The sequence below is a fragment of the Hylaeus volcanicus genome, chromosome 4 (assembly GCF_026283585.1).
Source record: "Hylaeus volcanicus isolate JK05 chromosome 4, UHH_iyHylVolc1.0_haploid, whole genome shotgun sequence".
Lineage (NCBI taxonomy): Eukaryota > Metazoa > Arthropoda > Insecta > Hymenoptera > Colletidae > Hylaeus > Hylaeus volcanicus.
Genome location: NC_071979.1, coordinates 14,771,987 through 14,786,681, shown reverse-complemented (window position 1 = coordinate 14,786,681; position 14,695 = coordinate 14,771,987). Strand labels below are relative to the sequence as shown.

The 14,695-nt window shown below is 35.9% G+C and overlaps 1 protein-coding gene across 2 annotated transcripts in view; it reads left to right on the top strand.

The window, feature by feature from the left end:
• The window catches only part of LOC128875681 (protein rhomboid), a 435,457-nt gene that overhangs the window by 344,512 nt on the left and 76,250 nt on the right, over positions 1–14,695 (top strand). For both annotated transcript variants that reach the window (XM_054121491.1, XM_054121492.1), the window contains one exon: positions 3,012–3,129. In XM_054121491.1, the coding sequence (XP_053977466.1) occupies positions 3,012–3,129 (118 nt within the window). The remainder of the gene's footprint in view (positions 1–3,011; positions 3,130–14,695) is intronic.

Here is a 14,695-nt window from a genome sequence, read left to right as displayed (position 1 = left end):
CGGAAAAATATGTAAAAAGTTGTCGAATTTTGAAAAATTCGTACCTCTCTTAATAATAAACATTTTGGCTTGAAACTTATTTTCGTCTTAAATCTTATAGAACCCTACAAAAAACATTCAGAAATTTTTTCTCCAAAGTGTAAACCAAATTTTTTTTAAATGAAAGAAAGATATTTTTAAAAATTCGCAAAGGGGATACCAGTTAATTTTGTTCAAAACCAAAAATTGTCTGTAAACATTATTTTATACTTTCTCGGTCAAAATGAAGCATATTTCGTTAAATAACATATAAGAGTAATTTCTACTATCTACGAGAAAAAATACCTAATGAAAAGAAGAAGAGTAGTTTGAAAAAAGTGGTTTTTCGAAAAAATGATTTCAACAAAAGACGTAATTTATTAAATGCTGTTTTGTAATTTTAATTTTCATGTAATGAGTAACGGATAAATACTTATGTAGATTTTATTTATTTTTTGATAGTAATATCTGGATAAGAATTTTGTTTCGCAAAACGTGATATGATTTGTACCGGGTGAACAATAAATTAGATCTCTTTCATTATTTCTAGTCCTATTAAATCCATTTAAATTATTTTTTTCTTGATTAGACAAACATTAATTTTCCATCTTGGTTCTAATTATATAGCTATTGCCTGCAATATTTAACAATATTTTTCACGGTTCCATTCTTCACCTAACCACAGTGGTTTTGTTCCTAAAAACCGTTAAAAAAAAATCCTGTTTCTCCCTCTTGAGGGCAACGTTTTGAGGGCGTTCGATCAATCAGCACGGCCCTTTAGTCATTGTGACGGATAATAATGAAGGTTCAATATTGGTGGTCAATGCAATTAATCAGTAACCTCGGAGCGAGTGTTTCTCATCCTATCTTGTTCCAGAGGAGCGTGGCAGACGTCGAGCGCCACGCCACCTGTGCTTGCGAGCAGAGGAAGCGAGAGAAGGAGAGTAGACGACCCCTTTCTCGTTTCCTTGAACCCAGGTATATCAGTCACATCGCTAATTGGAAATCGCTGGTGCGATCTACGGTGTCTCGAGGCGCACTGGCAATTAGGTGTGCGCCTACGGACCTGCCAGCCGCGCACCGAGCCACTATGTATTCGAGATCACCCTTTTTTTCAGACCGCGCACGATATCTCGCGTTTCTGTCCGTCTCCATTTTCACTGATTCCCTCCTCCTCCTCTCCCCCCCCCCCCCCCGCCCCGAACACGGCTTAGTTTTCCATTTCACGGACACTGGAATCCCCATGCCAGCCAAGAAACTGCGGTTTAGCTGCTTCTGTACTCTTTATGTAGCATAATCTACTAGCGTTGTTTATTATTGATAGTGGGTGGGTGATTTTTTTTTTAACGAGGAAAGCTGGAAAAATTGTTGTAGATTGTTAAAATCGTCTTTAATAGTCGGAATGCGCAAAGGAAAAGTGTAAAAACCGAAGAAAAATTAATTAATTTGTTTACTTATTAATTAAATTTTGTTTTAAATATGTAACGGTATCGATATTTCATGCATAAACGTCATGACAAATTTTATAAATTTCTGATGATCCCTTCAACTCATGTAACGCGACGTGGTGCTGCACTAATGTAAACAAAAAAACTTATATTTCTTTTTGTATCCTGACAATAGTATTCTCGGGACGTTGGTGAGATTTTCCCGATAAAAATAAGTCCAAACACGACTTCATTCGGAATATTGCTAATACGTAGTGAATAATTTTTCAGAATTTACTCGAAGAACGTGTCAGTAAAGATAATCCGAAAAGAATTGCATTTGGTTTTATTTTAATCGGTAAATTCTTGGTAATCCATTAATAATGGATTGAAATGATACAATGAAAACTATTGGTCTTCAGCTTGCACTAATGGTTAATTACATAAATGCACGAGCAGCGCCGCTTTGAAGTTGAACCAGCTTCCCTATATCCTGCGTGAATTTTTTTGCAAGAAATGCCGAAGCGCTATTTTTGCGCCGCAATGAACTTGAAGGACAAGGGAGATTGATTACTTCTGAATGTAGAAGCGCCTCCAGATATCGACAGTTCGAGATAATGAGGAAGTATAGACGGCAGAAGTCTTTCGTAATAGCGCGAAAGTGCTTTTCCTTTTCCTCGCGGTCAAGTTAATTCCTCGTTATTTCACTACCTCTGGCAACGATTAACGAGTGCGCGCGGCGATCCCTTCGCAAGAAAATCATTGCTGGCCGACGACTAGTTCAGAGGATATCCTTGGGCCACCGATGGATTAATTTCAGAACATTGTAACCGCCTGGCGGAAAAATGCTTCTGAACCGTTGATTAAATTTGTGGAATTTCCAATATAATCGAGTGGTATGATCGATGCATTCTATTTTATTAAAGTTTTTAGATGTGAAAACTCATAAACTGTGACCAGAGATTTCCCCGATAGGCTACATTCTTTGTAGAAATTCTGTTAGAATTCAGCTTAGAACGGTGTCTTTCTTGAGCTGCAGTGGCTTTAGTATTGCTTAGTAATTATTATAGCTACTATCCCGGAAAGTTAAATAGCCTATACTTTATGTTAGGATGCAAATAAAATCTCATCTGGATCAGATACACATAGTACAAGTTATAGAGAAATCACAAACACATAAATTTTGAATGTGAATAGAAGTGAGAACTATGTCGCTACAAATTTGGGTGTTATACTGTCAAGAGAGTTCATAGGTCATAGGTTTAATATTAGTTTTATAATAATTATAAATAATTTTCCACCAATTAAATAGCCTATACTTTTCGTCAGAATACAAAGAACAACTAAACAGAATCTCATCCGAATTGAACAAAAATAATAGAAGTTATAAAAGAATCATTAACGCCGAGATTTTGAATTTTACATTATTGATCATTTACGTGTTAAGCTGGCCCATTTCTGGAGAGCCAGGAAAAGCGATACGCTGAATTATTTATATTCTAGTCTATATTCCTGTCTAAATATAATGGGACATCGGAATGTAATAAAAGTTTATCTTGGTTACAGGATGGTCCGCATGATCGGCGACGAATTCCTAACGGAAGAAAGGGACCGGAAGTATTATGCCGATCATTACACGTGTTGCCCGCCACCTCTCTTCATCATCCTCATCACACTTGTGGAGGTCAGTAGGAACAGTTATTTCATGTAACGTGTGCATCGTGTTACACCTGCGTATAATTGGTGATCCACGATCTTTGATCTCCGCTTCGTAACCTCGAATTAATACATTTTTTAATTAAAATACACCACCAAAAGGTGTGTCACGGGAATAGAAATAAAGCGATGACATGGCGGATTCAAGGTCCGCGTTTTATTAAAAATGCCTTTGACAACCGGAATCTCTATACATCGCCCAGTACTTTGAGCACCATAACTTCACCTTTATGTTGTGTTTTAATTAAGAGAATTAAAAGAAAGTAATGGAAACAGTCTTTCCATTTGCTCTATTTATTATAGAGGACTGCTTTCAGGGATACCTATATCTTGATTACAATGAGGTTTTGTGCTTCGTTTCTTTTCTGTAAAATTATTTTATTAATATATTAATTAATAGATAAGAAATTTTTCAAGATACAATGTTCTATCGATAATTTGATGCACTCTGTCGATAAGACTCGGTAATGTAGAATCCTGAGCGATTGGAGGATTTACCGACAGAGTTTACTTCTACATTACCAGCAAAGCTACCTGCCTTATCAATCGGGTGTCCTATGTTACCGAGTCATAAAAGAAAAATAGAATTGATGCTGAAAATAGGTAGTATCAAAGGGAATAGAGAAAAAGCCATTTAAAGTTTTATGGCATGTTATTCCTTAAAAGACATAACTCCTTAAAATTGCCCCTTCATCGGAGGAAAAATTAAGTGACTCATTAATGTAATACCCCCATAAGTTGAAATTTGTTTCATTATAAGTACCTATAATGATACCACAATATTATTTGAATATAACTATATTCAAACTTCAGTTGAAAGTGTCGTAACTTATCAATTTCTCGAATTTTTCAATATAATTTCTCAAATCCATTCGGGACACCCAATACTTTCCAAAAAAAAATATTAAAAAATTTGATTTTTTCAAACCTCTGCAGTGGGAAAGATGCCTTAATATCGCGACGGTAGCCAGGTGTTTCGAGGCTGAAAGGAACGCGACGTTTTGTTTTCCTCGTTGTCGCTTAACCGCGTTATTAAATTCGCGCGTGTGAATTTGTTTTCGCTCCGAGCGAAGAATCCGTTGTGTTAAAGTGCGGTCGTTAATTTTCGTTCGCATTGTGCGGCGAGCTGCGAGCCCGCCGGCGGGAACTTTAGGGGGAAAAGTGTAAAATGCCGCACAAGTTCGCATAAAATTGCCGCAACACGCATTATGGTGAGGCATGGTATCTGACTTCATCTTGAATTATCTTGCGGGCAACTAACAGAGAAAATCGTTACTTGCGCGTAACCTGGATGGTTATAGTAAGGTTCGAAAAATCAGTCTTCTTTTAAAACATCAAGATCCATCTTGTCAGGCAAATATTGTTACATTATTTTTCATTATTTTTTTAATGTGTAATATTTCAATAACATTTTATTAGTAGGGAATTGTCAATCTTCAATCATTTCTGAGATCATAGGCGTTCGAGTAGCGTTATGTGAACAGATAATATAAAATATGTTTTAAAGGAAAAGTGAACAGCATAATTGGTTCGGCGCATGGCGAGCACATGAATTACTGGCGCTACAGGGAGACGCCATTGCTCTGTAGCGCCATTAACTCGTGTGTTCGTCGTTTGTTAAGACGGTAGCCGATGATCTTACCTTATCCTTCCATGCGCAAAATGACCAAGCAATTCATTTAATCAAATCAGAAGAGATAGTTCCATTTAAAATACAAGTACAATAGAAAAGATCTCTCTTACAGGATTCACTATTTTTAAACTTCCATTTAGAAAGCTCGTATGTAAAGATTGAACTAAACCAAATCGTTAACCCAGAAAAATGTTAATTTAAAAAAAGAAAGAAAATTCCAATTAAGTGATATATCTTTAATATCATGTTTAGTCCTAAGATGGTTGCCATAATTAGGTATTTTTATTGAAAAAAAAAAAATGTTTATTTTTATAGAGAATTGTCTTTGAAGTAAGTATTCGGATAAGGGATGCGGTATATTGAGAAAAATTGTACACCGTTAATTCATATTATCCTTTAATTTAATAGGGGTTGCGTCGTCGTGGGGTTAGGTTAACGATGGTCTGGAGCGCCACGGTGTCCACAATACGAAGCTTGTCAACCAGCTATCCTCATTATTTTTCTTACTTTCGTGAAAGCTAATGTAATTATCCTTTGCGGCTAGAGTGGCCTGTTCGCGAGATAATGCACGTGTGCAACCGTGTCTTTTTGATGTCGACCGTGTGGGCGCGAAGAATGATTAATCAATTTTTAACGAGTCTAATTCGCGTATGGAGAGTTTCATATATCGTGACAATCTATATACATACACATTAATATATCCGTATGGTTAAACATTATTTTAATCTATTTTTTCTATGAAATTTCGATGTTTTTTTAGATTTATTTAACGACACCAAAAGTGTTCCTTTCAATATTTTTGTTTGTTCAAAACATTTCTCAACATATACACATATAATTTTTGTTGTTGTACCTTTCCAATTGAAATAGTAAGATGCTGTTTTAAGTGAGCCGATACAAATATTTTGAAAATACTTCTTTAAAGCAGAAGGCAATATTAACAAATTAAATCAAGATTTAATAATATATACAAACATTAGTATCGATTTCAATTGAATTTAAGAATATTTAATTTTAAAGAAATTTTCTGATATTGAATTATGCTGAATTTTTTAATATCGAATTGTACTGAACTTTTTATTTATTTGTGATAATGTTTTCCGCTAAATCCAAAAAGAGCGTTTTTATTAGTGCATTTATTTAAATTGGGCGGATATTTTATTTTTACTTCCTACTTTTGACTATTCTTTTTTTTTTTTCAAATCGACATCCACGCGATCAGAGACTGGTAAATAATGAATGATTTTTTTCGCGTACATCGATCGGTTCGGATATCATGGACGCGGATGTACCAATGAATTTTCAACGACAATATTCTGCAACGCTTTACCTCGGTAAATATCGGTGGTTAATTGGAAAGAAAACAATCAACGGTAACACCGCCAGTCTGCAAGCAATAATCTTGTCGTTGCGAATACTCATGGAATTTTGAATTATTCATTATTTTTCTTGGTCGTTTATGGCATCGTTTTTCGATACTTTACTTGCATATTCAGCGTGAAATAGCATATAAAAGAATAGGAAGAAAGATATTGAAATTTTCCTTTAATACGAGAGCTTAGTGTCGCAGCAACTACAAATCAATTATTTGAGAAAGATAACGACTTTTTCTAGTGGGAATAAAAGTTGTGCAAACCTAAATTTAATTAAATCTCTTGAAAGCAATTATTTATTTCGTTAGAAAATTCATTAACAATAATAATAAATAACTGCGTTTGATCTCTGCTCGCTGATAACTCCGCATACCAGAAATGTTTCGCCGATTAACTTGAAGTCGAATTTCGCTGCAACGTTTCTAAAAGCTTCTAAGCTCATAGAATTTCTTAGGCACGCGATGAAATTCTACGAATCACGGAGTGTCTTAGGTGCGGCGCAGTTATGTATAGGCAAGCTCGTTAATTAAATCCCCAGTTACATCCCGCGGCGCAGACTGCAATCCTGAAACCGTCACGTGTGGCTACCGATCCTGACGAGTGTCGTACCATGCTATAACTGAAACGCGGAGAACGATTTATAAACAAGTTACTAAATTTATAGATTCAATGCGTCATGCATCTTTAAGAATACAAAATAAAAAAATAAGTAAAGAAACAATAAATATTAGGTGTGGAAATTAATTCTGTCCCTTTATTATTCAATCGTTTATAGCTGTAGTTTAAATAAAAATATTTACTTGTTGTTTTGTTACGTTAAATAATAATGACACATATAGGTTGTTTTAACATACAGTTTTCCAACTAATATGTGCTCTCTTGAAATTTGTGACTGAGAGAAGATTAAAAGATGCATGGTTTCTCTTTATAGACAAATTATATTTTTACCTTAGAAAGGCACGGAATTAATTTTTGCGTCTAATGGTTTATCCTGTCATTGTATTGTGTGCTCGTACCGTTATCGAGCACGTTTTATTGTTCTTCTGTTAGAAATAATAATAGTAGTACCAATAATAATTAAGATCGTGGTAAATATAATAGAAAAATCAATTCGACATTTATATTTTTTTTTTTTTTTATTAAATAGTAATGAATACATTCCAGGAGGACCTATACAATAAAATTAAAAATATAAGACAATTCCGAATAGAAACATTCTGTAATAAACTCAATTTTCTGAACGATCGAGCAAACACATCTTCACATTGAATAATAACTGTCCACATGAAATATGTATTTAATAATCCCCTATTGCATAAATTTTATATCGTCATTCGATGAAGAGGTTATTTCTTGATTATTTGTGGATTCATTTATAAGTAACACATTGATTTATTTATGTCTCTATGTTATTTGTACAGGCATAAAATATTCAATGCCCGAATAAAATAATAAGTACTTGAATCTGCAGATCTGTTGGATTTCCCCAATACGAGAATATCGTGCGGAAATTCTACAAAATTTCCTCTGTGAACATTATAAGGATTGTTTTTATAGGTTCCCGATTGGCTACATTATGCAATAGGGGGTGAATTAAATCTCGAAAAATAGTACTCCGCGATAACATCGCAACTGAAACCACGTTATCGAACCAACTGTAGCCCCGCAATCCGCATACGAATAAGAGACCGCACTGCGTGCACATACAGTGTGTTCTTTTTAACATGATCACTTTTCATACTACCTTCGCGTCTAGGTGATGGAAACAAATTTCCGAAAAAGTGTCCGTTTTATAGAGATAATTGTTACAAACGATACATTCCCATAAAGTCATGTTTTTAAATATTTCAAGGTCATAGTTTTAGTATCTTCTCGGTCATCTGTGGTTCTTTTACTCGTGTAGTTTTATTTAATAATTTTACGTCAAAACTGTCGTGAAAATTGCATAAACTACACACATAACGTGCTTTTATTAAATTTCAATATACTATAGACCACAATAAGCACTTCCTCTTTTTTTAATTACTCGTTTTTTTTATCGTGTTATGTGAAAAATGATACTCTATATATTTAGTGGAGAAACCATGACCCTTAGAATTTCAACAAAAACATGTATTCTAAATAATTCCAGTCCAATAGTAAATTGTCCACTCGAAGCAAATACTTTCTTTATCAAACTCTCCCCTTTACCATCCAAAACAACGATAATAACTATTACAGTAAATGTGAAAAGTAACACCTAGTACGTAGAGGAGAAATTGTAATTTTGAACGAATCTCTAGTAATGCCCATTAGCTATTGGATTAATGCATAATTTACGCATGGCGGAGATTGTCAAATTCGGCACCGTTCTAATTAGAATTTATCGCATTCCACGTGTTTATCTCTTTTCGTTTATCCGTACTCTTGCGCGATACTCGCTTTATTTTACCACCGTAACATCGACCTTGTTTCCCTTAGTTTTTAATACGCGCACTCACCCTCTGTTTCCATTTCCAGACGCGCAGACACGCTGGACAAATATTGCTCAACTCTTTCTCTATTTGTTATTGCAGAATTCGGTTTCCTTTTCTCTGTGCCTTTTCCCGTACTTTCGTGTCCCCGTGTATTTTTTTCCTTTTACAGTTATTTTTCGTCGTAATAATCCCTCTTCGATAGTTCTCTTTGCCCACTCGTTTTTCCAATGTTTCCATGAGCCCGTTCATTTCGAATTCTCTGTCACATTTATTTTTGCATAAGCGTTCATACACACACACATGCGCGGACACCTGCACCACGGAAGGCTAACGACACAGATATTTACCGATAGTGTAAGAGCTGCGCTTACGTTCTTCGATAGCCCTTATTACAAACGATTATAGCAGGACTAGGTGGTCTTCGTTCGGATATTCGAGTAGGCGAAATCCACGTCGAAATCAGGATACGGGTATTTCAATATCCATATCCAAACATTCGCGCATTGATACGTGGAACAGTGATTTTTGGACAATCGTACGGCGCAACCATGTATACAGTGAAGTTCTTTTTCTCGTCAGTGTTCAGACTGTATTCCTGTCACAAATTATTTCCATCAGTCCTTAGAACTGCTCACACAAGACCCTCGTTAAGTTAGCCCCTCTACTAATGATAAACAAATTTAAACCTTTTGTAAAATACGGTGCCAATTAGGTGCTAATTTATGCTGAAGTCTCGAATTAAGTCCTCGTACTGTTTTGCAGAGAAATTCATCGTAAAAGGGGGAAGGGTTAGCGTTTTCCTTGCGTAACGAAATTTCTCTGCAAAACGATGCGAGGACTTGATTCAAGGCTTCAGCACTAAATTAGCACCTAATTGGTACATTATTTTGCAATAGGTTTCAATTTGTTTATCGTCTAGGGGCTAACTTAACGGGAGTTTACACAAGGTGTATTAAAGAGTCTTCAAAAGAAAGTGAACGTCGATGGGAGTATTAAAAATACATACATCTAATGGCTTCATGCTTAATTTAAATAAATTCTTAGCGCTCCTTTTGAAAACTCCTTTACAGCATACATACATGGGCAACTCGTGGATCAGATCCAGCTCTCTGCTTTTTATTTATGTAGAGCTTTACACGAAAGCCTTATAAATAGTAAACTGCGGATGTTTATGCATTTATGACAAATGAAAATATCGGTCAATCTATGAAAATGCGTACAAATGGAAAAATATATGAAATATCAACAATAATATATATGTTACACAGTTCAGAAGATAAAACATACTTTCATTTAAGTTTCACGTATTTTTCTGTATCTGTGAACATATTAATTTGCTTAAACATCCGCAGTCTATTTATGATGTAGCAACTTAACTTATTGCATTTAACCTACTTCAGTTAATAATTTGTCTCTCAAACTAGGAATAGTTTACCTGCTTACTTTTATTTATTTATAAGGGTGCAGAGTCATATAACTCGACGATAACACCTTTTGTACCATTACATTACACTGTTTCAGATGGTCCTCTTCTACAATAGTTCATTAACACATTCGCGTCCGCTGACGTGAATTCACGTCACTTCAAATTCTATTCTTGGTTATGACAAAATTATGAGAACCTTTTTATTTGATACACTACATATTTACAACGTTGATATTTCAAAACATATTTAATCATTTTTATCTTCGCCTTAACGATACAAATTTGCGATGTACAGCGTCAGAATTGTTTATTTTTGGTAGTACAAACGTAAAATATCTGCCGTTCGCGAATATGTTAATTTCTTTCTTGATATTGCTTCACATTACTTTACACTCTCTTCGTTCTCTGACATCCCCATTAGGGATATCAGTGGTTTGTTGGAACCCACTGGCTACTATCACCTCGTAGCTACTATTAAACATAGCTACATCACTTAAACGCCTAGCAAAGGTGGCTCCTACCTTTGTAACCTACTCGAAAATATTTATACGAATGAACAGAGCGAACCAGTCTTCAGGAACACCCTGTAGGTCGTTCGTGCGACAACTATTCAGCTCCGTCTGTTGGTAGGCAAGCGCGCGTGGCTGCTACCATATTTCGTGGCAATGAGCGGCAAACTTTTATCTCGGCCCGTGTAATGCATCAGCGTGTCTGGCTGGTCTCGGTGGCTGGTGCACAGTGGTGCAGAGCTACCATGTAGGTCGACGGTGGGCTGAGGCTTTTTGTCCTTTGGTTTCTCACTTTCCACGGACGCGTCTTTGTCCTTGCGCCCACTGCCCGTACGCCGGGAGCATCTCCCTTGTGCCGGACGGAGTTCTCCGCCCGCTTTCCCGTGTTTTCATGTCTAAGGCACAATGTCTGCCACGTTACTCCGAACAAAATTGCTTCAGAAATGTTTGGCAGGTTGCAGTCGTGTTTTGTATCTTCGGAAGCTCACGCGTCTAGTTAAAACTAGACTACCACTTTCAAATACAGTCTGACGTAATTTATCTTTCGGGGGAGCACTTGTCGAAGTTGATGTTACGAGGGTCATTCAAATATAAACCGGATTTTTTCTTACAATTTCGAATCGAATTTTTTGTTATTGGGGATAGATAAAAATACAAATGGATTGGTATATCTTTCTACGTAGGTTCCTTTAACAGAAATAGATTTTTTCCATCAGGAAGCTTTCTGATCGCGTCATGGAAAATAGAATTTTGCTATCTCAGTAGTCAATTGTGCAGGTACAGTTAAACTTGTGAATCGCTTTGAAATATAGGTCCATCGAAGCATTAAGAGGGGAAAGATTTAAAAACGACACAACGCGCTGTAACGGTTCAATTGTACTTGTGCAATTGGTTACCGGAACAGCCAACTGCTTTCTTTCCTAAGGGGATTAGAAAGCTTCTTATCTGACGAAGAAAATGTATTTCTGTTGAAGAAAAGTACGCAGAAAAATAAGCCAATCCATTTGTATGTGTATCACCAATAAAGTCAATGGTTAAACAGAAGAGCGACGATGGTCGTGTGCCGCCAAAAGAATTCCGACCAGCTAATTCTTACACTAAGTACTTTCTTATTCAGAATTCAATTCTTTATCGACCTGTAAAATAAAAAAGTTTGGCATTTAAAAAATGACGATAAAGCAGTTTATATATTCTACATCCTCCTCGAAACGATGCAACTTCTGTATAAAGAAATTTTGTGTACAGTAATTGTTTCAAAAGTTATTTAGTGCGGCAGAGTTAGGCGCCTCTATAAACATAGAAATGTTAAAATTGAATTAATTATTAATACAGGTTAAAATGAACAAAATTAGACCTACGAAGAAAGTAAGAAAATAATAGGTCTATAAATCGGGTGAATATTGATATTACATTTTCAATAAGAAACAATTATAACAAACCTTTCTTAATTTCATTGAATAACCTCCTCGATGTTGCTCTCGGTCGATGATTCAGTTCTTATATCATCCGTGGGTCAGTGCTCGATTCACTGGTGACTGGCTACTATCTCGAATTGTTTATTTCTTCGTGCATTTTGTCTGTTTCTCCGATAACCGTGTGGAAACTAGTCCATCGGCTAAGAACTTGGACTGTTATTCCGCTCGCGGCGATGTGGGTGGCGCAAAGCGAAGAAAGGAGTAGGGAGGGGCGCACAGGTGTAAAACCCCATGCGGCTAGACATTTATGTGCGTTATGACGCCACGGCAGAGGCGAACGCACAGATGACACAATATACGCGCGACATGAAATTGATGTTTATTCAAGTGGCTACGACATACGCGTAGGATCAGGGTGGCGCTGCGCTGTCCGGATTCTCTCCGGTCTGTACGCAGCCGTGTCTCGCGCCACATGTTCAACGTTTCTGAAATTGTTAGAAATTCGCTTCCCTTTCCGTTCGGTACATGTTTCATCGCAAAGCCGGCTATTTCTTCAAACACGAGCATTACTAAAGAGAAACTGCGCGACACACGTTTCATTCAATATTAGCAGTCGATACCATGTACGTATGTTAAATACATTGGCTTTCGGACTCTTCCACGTAAGACGAATTGTACAAATATGATGTACTGCTGGGAGAAAAAAAGGTCACTGTCAAAGTAAGAATAATGTGGTACCATGGCTAAGGGGTGTATGGACAGTGTCGAGCAATTTTTGCTTAATCTTAGATCTATGGAATGGTAGCGGTACAGTTCGATCCAGTATGAGTAATAAATAGACTGCGAATTTGTATGCACTTATAAGAAATTTGAATGTACAAGGAACTAGAAAATGTAGACAGTATGCAGTAATATAAAAAGATATTGAAGGTAAAGTGTATATATTAATAATATTTTCAGAGTAAAATAAACTACTATTCAGTGATATCAAACATCACTGATTTTTATAGGTATGGCTGCGAAGATTTCATTTTGCATAAAGATCCACAGTCTAGTAATAAATCTCAATAGAATTTTTTGATAGATCTTTAATTCACCTTACCATATATTTGACACTAGGATACATTTAGGAATAACATTTAGAATGTGTAACTTTCGGTATGTTCTCATAATTCAAGATGTTTGAAATGGAGACCGAACTGTTTGGTTCAGTGTGAGTTACAATTCTTAATAAAATCTTTCATTCTCCCTACAATACATTTAGTAACGAGTCGTTCGAAAGTAACATTTAGAACGAGTACCTTTATTTTTCAGCATTTTTATTGTTAATAATTCTAACAATCTTAGATGTTTGGAATGGTAATGAAACTGTTTGATCGTCTGTTATTAGTAGTTGGTAATTGTTACTAGAATTAATCTTTTATTCTATCTACAATACAGTAAAACGTTTAGGAATAATGAATGAAAATAAATTTGTGAATTTCTACGAGATTGCAAAATTAAATAGTACCACAAATGTTAGATTATGTAGGTTCTAGTTGTCTCAGAAACGAAATTTCAGCCTGCTAGAATCTTATACTTTATTCTTTATAACGCAGTTTCTATGTAACGGGGTACAAATTAAACGCGTCACAGAGGTTCGACTGTATCGAAAAGCAGTTATTGCCCATAAACGTATACATGCATACGTTTACGAGGACGCAGCACGCCGGCACAAATCCACGAAAAATATTCTATCGAAACCCTCGCAGCGATCGAGGCAGATGGAAATTTAATTCCCGAAGGCAGCACGGTATCTCGGGACCGCGGAGAGCAGAAGTCGCGGAATTGAATTTTGAAAGGTCCTCTATGTATAAGACCTTCCAGGATGTCGATATACGCCGCGCATCCGCTTTTCCTAGGAATCGAATATTTTCATGAAAGTGCCGTAACAACGCCAGACCTGGCCAATCTCTCGATATCGAGTTTTGTTTAGGTCGAGAATTGGCCTCCCTTCTGATGTGTGACGGACGTAAGACGATGCGGGGAGATTGTTTCATTTTCAATTGATATCGTTTTTGCCTCGTAAAGTGTTCAGCTAGTTAGTTTATTCATTTATAGAGTGCTTGGCTTACATAGTTTTGTCATTGCATCTAATACTTTATAGAATTATTACATGATTAACTATGATCTACAAAAAAAAAAGATAAATAACATTTTCTTTTCTTTATAATTTTGCTTAATATCTACTTCCTTGATTCTTATTGCATATGGCGTTAATTGTGCGACGATTTCAAGGGAAGACATAAAGTGTCACTTTTCCAAGGGTATTTTTGTACAGTTCATGTTACGTGCATGTAGGAAAAGTGTGGAGACATAATTCTGGATGAGCAGAGGAGCTTGCACTCGAGGTTAAATCTAGATATCACTGACTCAGGATTGGCAGGATATGCTACGTGTATTTCCTGTTCATGTCTGGTAGTTATATTTGTATATCATCGAAGGAATGGTTCTAAGCTACTTTTAGCATTCCATTGGAATTTATTTTCAGTTTATTTGAGTATTCTTAGTTTCTTAAACAACTTGCAGTGTTGTTACTTTTATCTAAACTTGAACTAATTTTGCTTCTATAAATAACATCAATATTCAATATTCGTAACTCACTTCAATATTCCTACTTTTATAAAGAACATCAACACTAACATTCCTATGCAGTTTCATAAATGACTTCAATCTTCGTCTA